General features: G+C 38.7%; 1 protein-coding gene across 3 annotated transcripts in view; it reads right to left on the reverse strand.

Annotated features, from left to right (window-relative positions):
- Positions 1-19,222, reverse strand: part of WNK3 (WNK lysine deficient protein kinase 3) — a gene marked incomplete at both ends in the record, with an annotated part of 171,323 nt that overhangs the window by 56,372 nt on the left and 95,729 nt on the right. For all 3 annotated transcript variants that reach the window (XM_080719258.1, XM_080719257.1, XM_080719256.1), the window contains 5 exons: positions 661-712; positions 793-948; positions 2,332-2,448; positions 5,081-5,228; positions 9,886-9,950. In XM_080719258.1, coding sequence (XP_080575384.1) covers positions 661-712; positions 793-948; positions 2,332-2,448; positions 5,081-5,228; positions 9,886-9,950 — 538 coding nt within the window. The remainder of the gene's footprint in view (positions 1-660; positions 713-792; positions 949-2,331; positions 2,449-5,080; positions 5,229-9,885; positions 9,951-19,222) is intronic.

Consider the following 19,222-nt stretch of genomic DNA (forward strand, 5'->3'; position numbering starts at 1 on the left):
ATTTACCATGTACAAGGCCCTGAGTTTAGTACCACAAAACAAAAGAACCACAACAGTGATTTGTATTTCACATAATACTTTCATGCAGCTCTATGACAAAAAGGAAACAAATCTTCTGTCCGCCTCACATCAGAAAAAAACAACTTACCAGTTATCTCAAATGGGCCATTAAAAGTTGTCAGTACTCTATTTTCCCAGTAACATACCATGTGACAGCTCAGAAATAAACTGATCAGCCGGGCGTGGTGGTGCACGCTTGTAATCACAGCATTCGGGAGGCTGAGACTGGAGGATCGTGGTTCACAGACATCCTCAGCTACTTAGTGAGGCCCTCCGCAACACAATGAGACCAGGTTTCAAAATAAAAAATAAAAAATTGAGCAGGGGACGTAGCTCGGAGGTCGAATGCCCCTGGGTTCCATCCCCAGACCCACAAAAAAAAAATTGATCAAATAAAGATACAACACTTGGAGGAAATTTGAAGAAGAGAGTTTTTTTTTTTTTAATCTCTGGGCTATAAGGTACTTTCAAAGTGTGGTAAAATACTTATCAAATTACTTTTTGGCAAATGCCCATCTCAATGAATGAACAAATGTAATTTAAAGTTTTCAAATGTCTTGTTTCAAAAGCTGAATGGTAAATTTTATTAAATATACTTACTGCTGGTTTGAGTGGATGCAGAATTAATCTGTACTTGCTCAGATGATCCTGTCTGAATTAAAAATGAATAGATAAATAAATAAGTTCCTGATACATATCCAAATGGCCTACTTGCTAAACAATTGCTCTTACTTGGTTACTGTTGGATTCCAAGGTGACACAGTCTATTCCAATGGCCTTTTCTGCAGTACAGTGGTTATGAAGGATCTCCTGGGCTTGACCTACGATAGCCCTCAATTCTTCTACAAATTTTTCCTTCTCGCTTTCTAGCACAAAGTTATCTTCAACCTGCCCCCAAAAATAAAAGTCAGTCTATTCATAAAAAGGAATTTTGTTTCTTCAAAATTATACTACAGAACCTGGGTGTGGTAGGACATGCCTGTAATCTCAGGAGATGTGAGGCTCAGACAGGGGGATAACAGGTTTGAGGATAGCCTCAGCAAGTAGTGAAACTCTCATCAACCTAGTGCGACCCTATTTTCAAATAAAAATAAAAATTAGGGCTGGGGGTGTAGCTCAGAGTTCAGAATGTTCCTGGGTTCAATCTCCAGTACCACACACACACAAAAATTATACTATAGTATAAATGGTGGTGACTATTAAGAAAAAAAATTAACACTGAGTATCTAAATCCAAGTACCACAACAGAATAAGACCAGCAATAAAATGTCAAATAATGCGTTCAATTATTCTCAGACCACTGATAGTTGTCAGATTAGTGGTACCTACCAGAGAAGCCACTATTTCGCAAATATTTGAGGTTCTTATAATTCATTGTTATTCAAAGAATGTAACTGAGGCAATGTTTAAAACTAGGATGCCCAAACCTAAAAGCTTTTAAATCACAAAATGAAATCTCTCAGAAGATAATAAATAGCAGGCCAAAGACCTTTATTTGGGCTAAATGTCCACAAGAAATATGAAAGAAGCATTTCATAAAATACTATGTTAAACTAGAGGCAGAATTGAAAAAAATATTTAAGTTTTAAATATTTACTTCTGCTTGACCAGGAATGCAGAAACAAAAGCATTACAAACACTTCCTGCAGCCTTGATGCCATTCCCATCCAAAAAAGGAAAAAGAAAAAAAACCCACTAACATAAGCCCAACAATTCAAACAAAATCTTAAAACAACTAAGTGAAATGAAGAATATAACTTTGAACACTTACAGATAAGGATAAGTGGGTACACATTAGAATAACCTGTACTCGATAAACTATTGATGCCCAGGCCTCACCTTCTAAAATTCTGATTTAATCAGTGCCCCATACATAGAAATTATTTTTAAAAGTTCATTAGAAGCTGGGCATGGTGGTACCTGCCTGTAATCCCAGTAGTCGGGAGCTAAGACAGGAGGACTTCAGGTCTGTGGCCAACCTCGACAATTTAAAAAATAATATAAGATGAGGTGTTTAACTCAGAGGTAGAATGTCCTTGGGTTAAACCCCCAGTACCGCAAAACCAAACAAAAAAACTAGGGTGATCTTAATAGCCAGAGATTAAAAATGTAGTGGCTTATACTTGATCATAAACTTTTTATCTCTGTATTTACTTTAAGTATTAACCATATTCTTTAAAAAGAGGTGGCTCCAAATAAACAGAGGGAGAGTTAGAGAGAAATGAGACAGAGAATGCTAAAGGGCAAAACACTGGGTTTTACTATACTTACCATGTAGTCTGCAATATCCTCCGGCGCATCACCATCAACATCAAACTTGAAGGTGACCATCTTGTTGTTGTGTGTCTCTAGCTGACACTCTACCATGTTGTCTCCAGAGGTTGACACCTAAGTACACACATTTTACCAGTTTAAGAGTCAGTGTTTTCTTTTTGTAAATTGTGCAGGGACTATCTAGCTAAGTTCACAAATATGCAGAAAATGGTTTCCATGGTTTTGAAATTTAAAAAAAACCACTGTTTTATATTGGTGAAATGCCACCTAAACAGTCATTCCAAATCTAATGGGCACAAATTACTTGAGGAAAAACTAAATTAGAATTGGGCATGGTACTGTATATCTGTAATCCCAGCTACTCCAGAGGCTGAGGCAGTAGGATCACAAGTTTGAGGCCAGCCTCAACAACTTAGTGAGACCTCGTCTCAAAATAAAGAAAAAGCCGGGTGTGGTGGTGCACGCTTGTAATCCCCGCACTTGGGAGGCGGAGACAGGAGGATCGCGCAGGTTCAAAGTCAGCCGTGCTGGCCTAGAGACCCTGTTTCCAAATATAAAAGTATAAAATAGGTCTGGGAGTGTAGCCCTAAGGTAGAAGGGCTTCCAGGAACCCCAGTACCACCAAAAGAAAGAAAGAAAGAAAGAAAGAAAGAAAGAAAGAAAGAAAGAAAGAACAAGCCAGGCGCAGTGGCTCATGCTTGTAATCCCAGCATTTGGGAGGCTGAGACAGGAGGATCATGGTTCGTGGACAGTCTCAGCTACTTAGTGCGGCCTTTGCAACTCAGTGAGACCCTTTTTCAAAATAAAGATAAAAAATAGGACTGAGGGTATAGCTCGGAGGTAAAATGCCCCTGGGTTCCATCCCCAGTACCACAAAATAAATAAATAAATAAATATAGAACAAAAAAGGCCAGAATATAGCTCATTGGTAGATCACCTGCCCAGGAAGCATGAGGCCCTGGGTTCAACCACTAGTACTGCACCAAAGTTAGAAATGTGATCACATGGGAATGAAAATGAAATAAAACTTTCATATACAATGCACCAATACAAAACTTAAAAAAATTTTTAAAACTTTCATATAAAAGAAAAAGTTACAAGTCACTATAGCTATCTGCAATGCAATATCTAAATCCAGTTATTCATTTCTAGAATTCTATTTAGCAACATATATTTAGAGACTCTGAAAGTCTTGGTACATGAGTGTGTGTGCTGGAGACTGAATGCAGGTCTTCATACATGCTAAGCATGCACTCCACGACTGGGCTACGCTTCCAATACCAAAGTTTTCCTACTCTTTAATCCACTAATTTTACTTCTAACAATCTGTCATAAGCAAATAAGCAGGGAAAATGTAAAGATTTATGTTCTAAGACATTTGCTGCAGAAAGAGAAAGGGAAAAGGAGAAACAGGAGAGAGGAAAAGAGTAGAGAGAGGGGAAGAGATAGAAATGGAGAGAGGAGAGAAAGAATGAATGACAGAAAGTTAAAGAAAAAGTCTGGAGAGAAAAATGAAAATATAAGAGAAAAATGAAAAGAGAGAAAATGAACCTAAAAGAAGATTACACATAATTAAATTTTATTTGTATATAATGGACTATCTCATGTAGCCATTTAAGATGTTATTGAGCCTTGGTGTGGTGGCACACGCTTGTAATCCCAGTGCTTGGGAGGCTGAGACAGGAGGATGGCACAGGTTCGAAGCCAGCCTCAGCTACTGAGTGAGGCTCTCAGCAACTTAGTGAGACCTTGCTTCCAAAAAAAGTATAAAATAGGTCCGGGAGTATAGCCTGAGGCAGAAGGCCCTGGGTTTCACCCCCAGTACCACACAAAAAAAGTTATTGAAATATTACTTAATAGTATAGGAAAATATATATGATGCATTAAGTTTTTTGAAATACATGATATAAAATTAATATATAGGTTTAAACATCTATGACACATATTTCATACTGTTTAGAGATATAGGCTTCAAAGTCTGATCTGAGTTAAGATCTATCATTTGGTGCCGGGCGTGGTGGTGCACGCTTGTAATCCTCAGGCTTGGGAGGCTGAGACAGAAGAAGGATAGCACAGGTTCGAAGCCAGCCTCAGCTACTCAGTGAGGCTCTCAGCAACTTAGTGAGACACTGTTTCCAAATAAAATATAAAATATAGGTCTGGGAGTATAGCCCAGAGGTAGAAAGCCTCTGGGTTCCACCCCCAGTACCACCAAATAAATAAATAAATAAAAAGATCTATCATTTACTATTTGAAAGGCAGGCAAATTACCTTGCTTCTCTGATGTTAAACATTCTCATTTGTAATGAGTACACTACCACCTAGCATACAGGGTTTTTGAAGAATTACATGATAAAAAGAATGCACATTTGTGATACTTACCACAAAAGAATTCAAGAGAACTTTTTCTATGATTACTAATAATATTAAAATCTTAATAATATAAAATATGTATTACATATATACTATATATACTACATATATATATATATAGTAAAAATGAAAATTAAAATGTTAGCAGGAGTTACAGCTCTTGGTAGTTATGTGCTTTATTTTCTGCCTTTTCTGTCATATTCCCCAAGTTTAACAATTAACATATAATATTCTTACCAGGAAAATTTTAATGGAGTAAAAGTCAGTTTTCAGGTGGGTTCATAATATTCTTCCCCTATTTCCACACTATCGCCCCTCCCGGAACCTCTAAGATCTCCACGTGGGCTCTAACAAGCCATATTTACACACTAACCTGAAGGACAGTGAGCTGAAATTTAGTCCCCTTCTCTGGTCGGGGACAGGAAGCTCTTCTCTGTTTCATCCGATCCTGTTTGCCATTTCCACTTAGAGTATCAGGGTTATTGGTGTTTTCCTTCATAGCTGCCACATCTTGATTCAAGCTGGTAATTTCAAAAAGAGTAACTCATTCAAACCCTAATAGTAAAATTCTAAGAAAAATTTCCAATTATAAAATTGTAAATGAGTTCAAGAAAAATAAAAAATACACCATTTAAAAAAGTTATAATTCAGCCGGGCGTGGTGGCACATGCTTGTAATCCTGGCATTCAGGAGGCTGCGACCAGAGGATCGCGGTTCACAGACAGCCTCAGCTACTTAGTGAGGCCCTCTGCAACTTAGTGAGACCCTGTTTCAAAAAAAAATAGGGTAGTGGGTGTAGCTCGGAGGTTGAATGCCCTTGGGTTCCATCCTCAGAACCACACAGACACACACACTCGAAAGTCATGATTTAGTTGGGCATAGTGATCCATATCTATAATCTCACTACTTGGGGGTCTGAGATAGGAGGATTGCAGGTTCACGGCCAGCCTAAGCAAGTAGTGAGATTCTCAGCAACCTAGTGAGACCCTGTTTCAAAATAAAAATAAAATAGGGTTCGGAGGCAGAATGCTCCTGGGTTCAATCTCCAGTACCACACACACAAAAAAATTTATCATTGTACAACATTGAACATACCAAGAAACACTGAATAATATACTTCAATGGGTGAACTGTAAGGTATGCAAATTATATTCCAACAAAGCTATCTATGGTACTGAAGAACATTATGCTAAGTGAGATTAATCGGTCACAAAACGTAAGAAATTGGATGTTCTCCCTAATATGTGAAAGCTAGGGAGAAAATGGGTCACAGGAGGCACTCTAGACGAAGAAGGAGATCCTACAGATGAGCAAATAAGGTGACCTGAGGAGATGGGCTGGAGAAAGAAGGAAATTCGCTAATGTTCAGGATGTACATTAACAAACATATCAAAGCCAGTCATTAAGCCAAACATGAGAAGGAGGGAGGGGGAGGGAATGGGGTGGGAACTGAGCAGGGCTAACTGGGAGATGTGTGTGCACTTACGCCTCTACCATCTTGTACCCCATTAAGATCTATGATTACAATGCACCAATAAAGTTAAAAAAAGAAAAATGAAATTGTATTATAAATGTTTGGCAAGTATTTTCTCACAATGATAGGAATGAAAGAAAACATTACAAGTGATAACCTTCTATGGAACATTTTATATAGGAATTGCTCTTAATTTTTACAATATTTGTTTTGGGGAAATTTCATTAATATTCTGAAATAAAACTTTTAAAATAAAAAAAATCACTCAAAATAGGAAAAAGAGCTCAAAAGTGCATAGACTGATGAATTGGGAGAGATAGGAATAACATAGGAGGCAGAACAACTGAAAATGAGTAGTATAACAATGGTTCAGGGGCTGTGGATGTAGCTCAGTGGTAGAGCATTCACCTAGCATACATGAGGCCCTGAGTTCCATCCCCAGTACTGCCCCCAATACATCCTTTGAAAATGTTTTAATATGATTCATTATAACTAGTTATATTCTACAGGTTTAAATCAGTATGATTATGAAAGGATAGGCTAACAGTTTATCTGAGCAAAACACATTTTCAATTTTTCTTTAATAAACTTAAAGATAACTGAATATATGCGAGAACTCAAATAAAAATATTCAAAATTTAAATGACAAGATCAGTAAGCACCAAAAATATTTCCTTTTAAAATGGATGTTTTAAGCCAGGCATGGTAGCACACGCTTGTACTCCCAGTACTTGGGAGGCCGAGACAGGAGGATTCACAGACAGCCTCAGCTACTTGGTGAAGCCCTTTGCAACTCAGTGAGACCCCGTTTCAAAATAAATAATAAAAAATAGGGCTGGGGCATAGCTTGGAGGTAAATTTCCCCTGGGTTCCAACCCCAGTACTGACAAAAAATGGGTATTTTAAATTAATTTATAGGTGAGTCTTTTAAAAATTACTCATAAAGTATCTATATAGAAATATAAAAAAGATAAAAATAATTCCTGATATTTTTATGAATATATTAAAAATAATTTATATAAATATAAGTGGCAGAAAAAAGCATATTAATACTGCTCTGAAGTGTTAGCAATATACCTCTCAGAGGTAGAACACTTGCCTACAATTTAGAAGGCTCTGGGTTCAATCTCAGACACAACAAAAATAATTCTCCGCTGGACATGGTGGTGCACGCTTGTAATCCCTGTGCTTGGGAGGCTGAGACAGGAGGATCACGCAGGTTCAAAGCCAGCCTCAGCTGGTTTAAGAGACCCTGTTTCTAAATATATAAAATAGGCCTGGGAATGTAGCCCATACGTAGAAGGCCCCTGGGCTCCATCCCCAGTACCACACACACAAAAAAATTCCCCTCAAGTTTAAAAATACACAGAGAAATGGCAGTAGCAACACCTCCAGAGGATAAACGATATACAATTTTAGCTGGGCACGGTGGTATAAATATGTAATGTCAGTATTTGGAAGGATATGACAGTAGGATCACAGGTTCAAAAACTAGACTCAGCACCTTGATGAGAGACTCAGTTTCCAAATTATTAAAAAAAATGGGTTGGGGGTGTTGGTTGGAAGTAGAATGTCCTGGATTCAATTCCCAGCAAAACGTTTTACACACACACACACACACACACACACACACACACACACACACACTACACAAAACACTGATATACAATTTTAGCCAGTGGGGCTATAGCATTCATTATAAAGCTGCCTTATAAGAGTAGTTTAACGTTTGGGACAAGATGGCAAAATCTTAACTCTTCCCTGCTCATCCTCACTAAGTATAGATATAAAAATCATTTGGAGCCGGGCGTGGTGGCGCACGCTTGTAATCCCCGCACTTGGGAGGCAGAGACAGGAGGATCGCGCAGGTTCGAAGCCAGCCGCGCACGCTGGCTTAGGAGACCCTGTTTCCAAATAAAAATGTAGAAATAGGTCTGGGAGTGTAGCCCGGAGGTAGAAGGGCTTCCAGGAACCCCAGTACCACCAAAAAACAAAACAAAACAAAAAAAATCATTTGGAAATAATATAGTAGTCCATCACAGGAGGGCACTGAAGAATGAGAAGATGAAAGCAATCTGAGTAAATCCCCCCAAGACTTGAAAAATATAGTAGCTTAGCATCTCCTATTCACCTATCCAATGGCAGAAGAAAGTCTATGCTCTCAGGTGAACAAAGCAGAGCAGAACACCACAAAGACTCTGGAAACTAAACTGCCATTAGAAAGGACTGCAGCTCATACAAGCAGGCCAGGCTGGTGAATGACTGCTAAAATACAAGTATTGAGTAGGATTCAGATTCTTATATCCAAAACTTTCAGGAGACAAATAGGAATATAATTCTTCCCAGAACCATAAAAGAAGTCCTTCACGAACAATTACACATACTTGAAGCAAATGATTAAAAAAAAAAAACTCATCAAAGAAATAGAAAATATTAGCTGGGCAAAGTGGTGCCTGTAATCCCAGTATTTGAAAGTCTGAGACAGGAATATTCCAGGTTCAAGACCAGCCTCAACAACTTAACAAGGCCCTCAGCAGCTTAGCAAGATCCTACTTCAAAATAAAAATAGCCAGTCATGGTGGTATATACCTGTAATTCCAGAAGTTGGGAGGCTGAAACAGAGGATCACAGGTTCGTACTCAGTCTCACTAACCTCATGAGACCGCCCCCACCACACAATGTAGTGAGACCCTCTTTCCAAATAAAAACTTAAAAGTAAAGTAGGGGTTGGGGTATAGCGCAGAGGTAGAATGCTTCTGGGATCAATCCCCAGTACCACAGATAGATAGATAGATAGATAGATAGATAGATAGATAGATAGATAGATAGATAGATAGATAGGCGGAAAGACAGACAGGAAGGAAGAAAGATGATAGACAGGCAGGCAAGCTGGGTGTGGTGGTGCACTCTTATAATCCTAGCACTTGGAAGGCTGAGACAAGAGATTTCGTGGCCAGCCTCAGCAACTTAGTGAGACTCTGTTTCAAAGTAAAAGAATAAAATCAGGCTGGGGGTGTAGCTCAGAGGTAGAATGTTCCTGGGTTCAATTCCCAGCACCAAACCAACCAACCAACCAACCAATTAATAAAATAAATAGGGCTGAGAGTAGAACTCAGAATGAGCTAGAATGACCCTAGGTTTAATCCCTAGTAACACACACACACACACACACACACACACACACACACACACACACACTAGGTATTTTAAAAGAATGAAATCGAAATTATATAACTAAATATACAAAAACTTCACTAAATAGGCATAATAGTTGAATGAAAGACAAAGGAAAGAATCAGGGAACTTGAAGATATAACAATAGATTAGATATTACCCAATTTGAATAACATACAGAAAAATACTACCTTATAGGTATCAAATAATACAATTATCTACTTAGATGTAATCTATTTCTTTGGATTAGCTGAAATTTTACTGTTAATTACATGATTACTTTCTTCTCTTTTAAACACCTTTATGCTTTTCTTAGAACAGAATACTAAAAATAAATGTCAACAATTTCACAATCCATTCGACCTTATCTGATATTAAAAAGTAAAAATAATGCCTAACATTTTTATTGAATTTAAACACAAATACAATAGCACAGAAGCTTCCCTAGGCAAGGTACCTCAGTACCTAATCACTGAGAACACTTCAGCATATCCTCACTGTTTTCATGGTATTAATTTTATGGCACTTACCTTCTAACTACCTCTGGTTTTTGAAGAGCTGCTTGTTGTTCAACTGCAACTGGTTGGGATACCGGCTGTAAGCAGTGCAGAAACAAAGCCTGTTATAATAGTGAAATTCAAGCTAAGGATACAATTTGCTACTTCAAAACAGTTGTTGTTGCATTCCATATTTCAGTTACATTGAAAATCAGGTAGAAAGTCTTCATTATTGAATGTCTATATCATTCCTATTATCGACATTATTCAAGTACATCTTGCTAATCAAGATATTTTATTAAAAATTAACACTATATTATGTATTCTGAGTGTGTTATTTTTTTCAACAAAGAACACTATTATTGAGCCTTTCCAATCCTGGTTGTAAAAGTACTACTTAAGAGTTACATCATTCTACAAGCAGATGAATCAATACTCAAGCTTCCCATCAGAAGACAAATACAAAAAAAAACTTAAAACATTTTTGAAAATAACTAAAAATATTACCTCCTCGATTTTCTATACACTGCTACTGGTGACAGCAAAGAGGGATCTTAGAATGCAAATATAACAGAAAGCAATCCTTTCTCTACCTTATTAAACCTTCTATAATGGCTCCTTTTAAAGGTTAAACTCCTTCAGATGGCAAATGAAGTCCTCAGTGAACTGGTTCCTGTATGGTTCTCCAGCTTTCTGCTAGAAGCTACATTGCAGCTCCTTTGAATGAGTTGGGCCCTTCTATATACTGACTCCACTTAGTTTCCTCCACCTCCCTAGACCACTTCAACCCCACCTCTGCCCTGTCAATGTAGTAAGACCGGAATTCTATAGACAAAGAGCCTTTATGACAGTAGGTTCCAGAAATATACCAACAAGATTGCCTTGGAGACTATATATACATGTATGTATGTATGTATGTATGTATGTGTACACACACACACACACACACACACACACACACACACACATATATATATATATATATATATATTTAATCTTAGTTCATATTTTGTTTCCGAACTAAAAAAGGGATGACACTTTCCTAGAGAAATGGCTGATCCCAACATGGAGACAAGGAAAGTACTAAATGAGCTTTACTAGGCCAAAAAGAAAAGAACTGACAAAGGAATGTGAAGGACACATCAGAAACACACAGAAGCCAATTTAAAGGCACTTCCACTGCCCAAACCTGGAACAATTTGGGTATGCAATAATAACAGTAAAAGAATATAACACGTTCAGTAAAGTAAGTATCCATGACTTCACACTGATAGATACAAATAAATAGGGAAGGGAAAGCTCATACAGTAAAAGGAAACTAATAAATGAGGGAAGATTGAATTAGAAAAATCATAAATGGGTGTTAAATATAATGGGTGAAAGTTGGATGAAGAACAGGGTATGTACATGGTTTCACAGTGTCTTCCTACAGATTACATTTTAATTATTAAAGCAAAAAAATGTTAACTTTACAGTAGAAGACCCCACTTTAGCCAAGGAATTAAATTGAACCTCCCCAATATTGGACAAATCAACATCACATGACTTCTAATATGATGTGCAAAGAAAATAATTTCACGTATGTGGTATTTCTGACAAATATATATATATAACAAGAATCTAAAGAGAATACTTCAAACAAATTTAAAAGACTATAAAATAACTGGCCTTCACTCTTCAAAAATAACAACGTTATGAAAAATGAACAAAGGCTGAAGAACTGTTGCAGATTTAAAGGAAACAAAAGAGAAAGGACAGCTAAGGGCAATATACAATCTTTAATTAGATCATGAGTCATAGGGGGTTGAAGGGGAGAAGTAGTCATAAAGGACATGATTTGATTTTTTTTTATAGTATTGGGGATGGAAACCAGGGGCATTCTACGGGCATTCTACCTCTGAGTTACACCCCCAGCCCTAATTTTTATTCTTTCATTTTGAAACAGGGTCTTGTTGAATTGCAAAGAGCCTCACTAAGTAGCTGGGCTGTCCATGAACCAAGATCCTCCTGTCTCAGCCTCCAAAATGCTGGGATTACAAGCTTGCGCCATCATGCCCAGCTGAATTGATAAAAATTTTAAAGTGGATAACAGATTATATAATAATATTATATCCATATTAAATTCTCTGAATATGGTCAGAGAATATACTGTATTTGAGAAAATCCCTGTGTGTGTATGTGTATGCACATCCATGCACATGCATTGCAGATCAAACACAAGGCCTCACCTATGGTAGGCAAGTGTTATGCTGAGTTATACCCCAGCTGATATCTCTGTCTTTTATAGTGTGTGTGTGTGTGTGTGTGTGTGTGTGTGTGTGTGTGTGTGTGTGTTGGGGGTGCTAGGAATTGAATCCAGGGGCATTCTACCTCTGAGCCTCATCCCCAGACTTTTTTTTGTGTGTGTGTGGTACTAGGGGTAGAACCCAGAGTCTTTCTACCTCCAGGCTATACTCCCAGACCTATTTTATATTTTATTTGGAAACAGGGTCTCACTAAGTAGCCGAGACTGGCTTCAAACCTGTGTGATCCCCTGTCTCAGCCTCCCAAGCACAGGGATTACAAGTGTGCGCCACCACGCCCGGCTATCCCCAGACTTTGAAAAATTTAAAATTTTTAAACAGGGTTTCACTAAGTTGCTAAGGCTGGCCTTGAACCTGTGACCCTCCTGTCTTAGCCTCCCAAGCATCACCACACCCTGCTTGTCCTTATTCTTAAACTGAAATATTTAGAGAGAAGTGGCAATCATGTCAGCAACTCATTCAAGCTTTAGGGGGGAAATCATAGGTGGATGGGGCAATGTGTGTGTGTTGGTAAGTACATGAGTAGAAAAACATACCCATCATCCTTAATAAGAATTTTAACATATATTTTATTTTTTTCTTATAAAATTTTTTATTGGTGCATTATATTCATACAACATATTGGGGTAAAAAACTTGTGTGTACAAACATGTACTCATCGCTGATTTAACCCCTACCCAATTCCCACTCCATTCCCTTCCCATCCCTCCCTCCCTTGCTTGGCTTAGTGATTGACTTCGATATGTTTAAGTACATTGTGTGTTTTAGAGATTTTCCTCTTTTCCCCCTCCTTTCTCCTCCTTTAGATTGTCTTGTTTGTTCCTCTATAGGATTTCCCCTTTCAAGAGTTCCTCCTATGACCCATTTCTCCCTAACTCTCACATATTAGGGAAAGCATCTGATTTCTTATTTTTTGTGACTAACTAATCTCACTTAGCATAATGTCTTCCAGTTCCATCCATTTCCCTGAAAATGATGTAATTGAGCTGTTTTTTTTTTTTTTTGATGGCTGAGTAAAATTTCATTGTGTACATATCCCACAGTTTTGTAATCCATTAATCTGTTGATGGACATCTTGGCTGGTTCCATAGTTTGGTTATGGTGAATTGTGCAACTATGAACATAGATACACATGCATTAGTTTGGTAGTTTGGTTTCTTTTCTTTTGGGTAGATACCCAACAGTGATATTGCTGGATCAAATGGTAGATTTGTTCCCATTCTTCTGAGGATTCTCCATACTGTTTTCCATAGTGGTTGCACTAATTTGCAATCCCACCAACCATGTCTTAGAGTTCCCACTTCTCCACATCCTCGCCAGCACCTGTTGTTGTTTGTGTTTTGAATGATTGCCATTCTAGTTGGAGTTAGGTGGAATCTCAGGGTAGTTTTGATTTGCATCTCTCTGATTGCCAGTGATGTTGAGCATTTTTTCATGCATTTATTGGCCATTTGAATTTCTTCTTTTGTGAAGTGTCTATTTAGTTCATTTGCCCATTTTGTTATTGGATGCTTTGTTTTCTTAGTGTTGAGTTTCTTGAGTTCTCTGTATATTCTAGATATTAGTCCTCTATCGGTGGTGTAGGTGGCAAAAATCTTCTTCCATTCTGTTCACTCTTGATTGAGGTTCTTGATAGTTTCCTTTGCTGAACAGAAGCTCTTCAGTTTCATGCAATCCCATGTATTGATTCTCCTTTTAATTTGTTGTGCCTTTGGGGTCTTCTTGAGAAACTGTTTGTCTGTACCTATGTGTTGTAGTGTTTGACCTATGCCCTCTTCAAGGAGCTTCAAGGTCTCTGGTTTAATTTCCAAGTCTTTCATCCATCGTGAGTTGACTTTTGTACAGGATGAAAAAGTGGGATTAATATCCAATTTTATGCATATGGTTAACCAGTTTTGCCAACACCATTTGTTGAAGAGGCTATCTTTTTTCCAGTGTATGTTTCTGGCCCCTTTGTCAAAAATCAATTGGCTGAAAGTGTGTGGACTTGTTTCTGGGTCTCCTATTCTGCTCCATTGGTCTATATATCTGTTCTTTTGCCAGTACCATGCTGTTTTTATTACAATGGCTTTGTAGTATAAAGTCAGGTATTGTAATTCCTCCTGCGTGGTTTTTGTTCCTGAGAACTACCTTGGCTATTCTGGGCTTTTTGTTATTCCAGATAAATTTAAGGACTGATTTTTCTATGTCTGTGAGGAATGATCTTGGTAGTTATATGAGCATTGCATTAAATCTGTAGATCACTTTTGGGAGGGTGGCCATTTTAATGATATTTATTCTGCCAATCCATGAACATGGGGATCCTCTTCTCTGATCCTGTCTAAAGGGAGTTCTGTAAGTTTCCTGGACCTGTGTATCAACCTCATGCTCTATGTTTGGAAAATTTTCTGCTATTACTTCCTTGAAGAGATTATTGATCCCTTTGGTTTCACCTTCTTTTCCCTCCTCTATTCCAATTATTCTTAGGTTAGCTCTCTTAAAATGGGCCCATATTTCTTCAATGTCCGATTCCTGCTGTCAGATTTTTTTTTCTAAATTAGAAACTATGCATTCATTTTTGGAATGATCATCTTCAAGAAGCGAGATTCTATTCTCCATGTGGTTTAATCTGTTGTTTATACTTTGAATTGAGGCCTTTATTTCAATGATTGCATGCTTTATCTCTTTTTTACTCTCTGAGTTCTTTTTGAAAGTCCTCTATTATTTCTAAAGTTATTTTCCTGATTTGATCTTCTAGAGATGTTTGGATTTCTGTGTTATCAGATTCTGATATTGTGGGGTTGTGGGCATTCACTGCTCCATTGTTATTTCTCTTTCCCATGATTTTGGACATTTGTGCCTTCTCTGGGTTCTTCCCTGGGTCACTACGAGTTCACTTAAGATGCTCTGGATCTCGAGTCTGTGGTATCTCAGTCACCACTACTCCTTTACTGGGTTGTATCACAAAGTCTCAGACCCAGGGAGTCAATCGAGGCTGCTTAGACCGCGGGGGGTGCCAAATTGGGCGTTCTCCAGCTGGCAGTTGTGACTATGGTGTGATATGTCTGCCACCGCCACTCCCCCACTGGGTTGCACTGCTAAAATCTCCAACCCAGGGAGACTATCTACGCAAGTCCCTGGGAGTACAGTACTGGGATTTCTCCCCTAGGGGCCGCAATTTGACTCACGGTTGTTGAGTGTGCTGATGGAGCTGTAGTGAACTCGGTGGATTTGCTGCTGCTGCCACTGGCAATATGGCACCACTGCCACGCCCTCAGCCGTGATGCGGCGTATTTCTTCTCTGGTTTTGAGCTCTACTCTGAGGCCCTGCCAGGTGTGCTGTGCTCGGCCCTTGGGAGCTTTAGATATTCCCTGTGCCGACAAAACAGCCAACTGCCACCCGGCTGTTCAGCACCTTCTCACCTCGGCTCGCTGTCCCCCCCTCCTCTCTAGAGCCTGGTGGCTGGTTGAGTGCGTTGGTCTTCAGCTGTCTGGTGAACTCGCTGCTGCTGCCAGCACTAAGGCGCTGCTGTCGCGTCCTCGGCTGTGAGGTTGGTATAGTTCTTCTCTGGTTTTGAGCTCTGCTAAGTCCCTGTGGGGTGTGCTGATCCCGGCCCTTGGGAGCTTTAGACGCTTCTTGTGCCACAAAAACTGCTGACTGCTGCCCAGCTGTTCAGCACCTGCTCACCTCGGCTCGCTGTCCACCCCTCCTCTCTGGCGCCTGGTGGCTGGTTGAGTTCGTTGGTCTAGAGCTGTCTGGTGAACTCGCCGGTGCCGCCAGCAGTAAGACACTGCTGCTGCATCCTAGGCCGCGAGGCCGTCGTACCTCCTCTCTCAATTTAAGCTCCGTTCTGAGTTTCCCTTCTCTCTGAAGCCTGGTGCTGCTAGGGAAGATGTAGGCCACTCTGGCCGCTTCGCGCTGTGGCTCCAGCTGCTCCACGCCGCGGCTCTGGCCGCTCCGGCTGCTTCGTGCTGCGGCTCCGGGTGCTCTGCGCCACAGTGGCCACGGCACTTCGGGCTGGTTTCTTTCTGGTGTCTTGTTTTCCAGCCCTCTTTTTCTCTGTCCCTTGTATTTACAGTTTTTATTTCTTTGCTGGTGGTGTTTTCTGGCTCTGAAAGGCGCTGGTTTTGTGGTAATAGAGTTCGATTGTTAGCGGGACTTGTAAGTGCCGCTTTCCTCCGTCGCCACCTTCCCGGAAGTCCTACATTTTCTTTTAATCTCATTCATTTTGCATTCTCAGGACCTGGCAAATATTAGGCTTCTGATAAATGTGTGAAGGTAGAAAGAAATAAGAAAGAAAGGACAGCCAGGAATGGTGGCACATGCATGGTGGTGCATGCCTGTAATGGCTCTCTAATAATCTCAGCGCTTTGGAGGCTGAGACGGAGAATTGCAGGTTTGAAGACAGCCTCAGCAAGTAGTAAGATCCTCATCAAACTACCATGACTTTGTTTCAAGATAAAAAATAAAATCTGGCTGGGGGTGTAGGTTGAAGGTAGAATGCTCCTGGGTTCAATCCCTAGTACCAAAGGAAGGAAGTGAAGAAAGAAGGAAGGGAAGGACGGAAAGGATAACATGAGAACAAAGGCTGTGTCCTAATAGTCAATAAATGGTAAGTGGCTAGTTCTGTTGTTATTGTAGTATTATATATATTACAAACTGGTGGCAATTAAGTTGTCCAGGAATATGAGAATAGTTAGGTAAATATGAGGGTTTAATTTACTACCAAGTGGCTATTAAAAATTGGAAGCCTGCCACCTGTAATCCCATTGTCTTAGGAGGTAGAGGCAGGAGGATTGCAAGTTCAAGGCTAGCCTAAGAAACTTAGCAAGATCTAGTCTCAAAATAAAAAGGGCAAGAGATATAGCTTCTGCTAGAGGGTGCCTGGCTTTAATTCCCAGTACCCACCTTCGCCACAAAGAAGAATCACGAAGGCCAAGTAAAGTCAAGTGAAAATATTTAACCATCAATGAAAAAAGCAGAGGCCCAACAGTATGGATAAATATATCTATTTGTGAACATAATGAAAACCCAGAATGCTGTAATAAATGTTATAATCATAATCATAGGCTGGGCATGGTGGCACATGCTTGTAATCCCAGTACTTGGGAGGCTGAGACAAGAGGATCACAAGTTTGAAGACAGCCTCAGCAAGCAGTGAGACTCTCATCAACCTAGCGAGACCCTGTTTCAAAATAAATAATAAAAAAATAGGGTTGGGATATAGCTCGAAGGTAGGATGCCCCTGGGTTCCATTCCAAGTACCATAAAAATAATAATCATCACCATAATACGGATATTATAGAAATAGCATTTAAGACATTCCCCCACTTTTTATAATGTTACTATATACATTTTATAATAAGAACTTTTAAAGGATAGCAAATATTTGTAAGAAAATGGGTACTTTACTAAACCATTGATGGATTGGCAATACACATCAAGTCTTAAAATTTTCTAGCCAGATGGTTCATGCTTATAATCTCAGTACTTGGGAGGATGAGACAGGTACAAGTTCAAGAGCAGCCTCAGCAACTCAGTGAAATGCTGTTTCCAAATAAAAAATAAAATAGGTTGGGGGTGTAGCTCAGAGGTATAACGCACCTGGGTTCAATCCCCAGTTATCACCAAAGTTTTTTTTCCCCTACCAAATGCAGTTTTAGAAATTTTGCCTGAAAAATCAAGAATGCATACAAAGGTCTCACTTAAACAGTATTCCTCACAACATGGAATACGATTATAAGCAGCAAAAATTTGTTTATCTCCTTTATTTGTTCCATTAAATAAATAATAGTATATCTACACTAAAGAATATTATGTAGCCCTTAAAAAGTGCTTAAACATATATTTTTTGCAATGGTAGGAATCAAACCCAGGGCCTGGTGCATGCCAGGCAAGTGGTCTACCAAGGAGCTCTACTCTTGGCCTATGTTTTAAGTGAAATAATACTATAAAAGAGAAAATACATTAGGATTACCTTAAAGCACATTTGTTATATGCATGCTATATGGTCTGGAAGAGTATACCCTAGGTTCCCAAGGTGGGTGATACCCATCCAGAAGGTGCTGGAATAAAATATAGATACATCAAAGCATACAAAATTGTTACAGCATCATTCTGTTAATTCACTTAAAGAATGAAGATTTCGAGGGGGATGCTGAGTAATTTTTTTAAAGAGGCAGGGTAAGCCAAATATGTTTGGAAAACTCTGACAAGGCATTAAATGAACTTGTCTATATTCATCTTAAGTTGGTAATATGAAAAAAATAATTCAACTTTGAATAAACAGACTCAATATTGTAGTAGTTTTAGACAAAAGTGAAAATCAAATATTTTATTAAATTTGAAAGATATCTATAAAATGACTCAACATCTATTAGTAAATATTAATTTTGAAACTCACAGAAATATTGAGAACTAAATTTGAAGCCATCAGATAAAGACATAAAAACCAAAAAGCCATGATTCTGAAGACCAACACAAAATGCATTAGTAATAAAAAGATTAATAATAAACAAGTGGTTATAAAATGTAATTCCAGATAACTGACATAGTAACTTTTTTTGGTTTAATATATATGCTCTATGTCCAAATTTATACATCAGGATACCATGTTACTGCTCCACCTTGCTGTAACCCAACATCATTATTTTTAAGTTTCTTTTTGATTTGGTTTTGTTGTTGCTGTTTTGTGCTACTGGGGATTGAACCTAGGGGACACTACCACTATGGTAGATCACCAGCTCTATTTATTTTTAGAGGATATCTTGCTAAGTTGCCCAGGCTGGCCTTGAACTTGAGGTTCTTCTGCCTCAACCTCCTGAGTTGCTGGAATTATAGGTGTGCACCACTACACCTAGCTAAAATTTCTTAAATACAAACATTTGATGAGTTGGATACATCCTTTTGAATCTTATGCATACAAAAATATATACTTTGTTAAGGTATTTGTTCTGAACACTTAAATGGTGATTATGTTGAAGAGCTAACTAATACATAATTTTCAGTTAGTATAATATATCCAGGAAAGAAAATATCCTTCAGTATGGGTTGAATAAGTTAGGGTGAAAAGGAAGGCAAGAAATGG

Source organism: Muscardinus avellanarius (assembly GCF_963383645.1).
Source record: "Muscardinus avellanarius genome assembly, chromosome: X".
NCBI lineage: Eukaryota > Metazoa > Chordata > Mammalia > Rodentia > Gliridae > Muscardinus > Muscardinus avellanarius.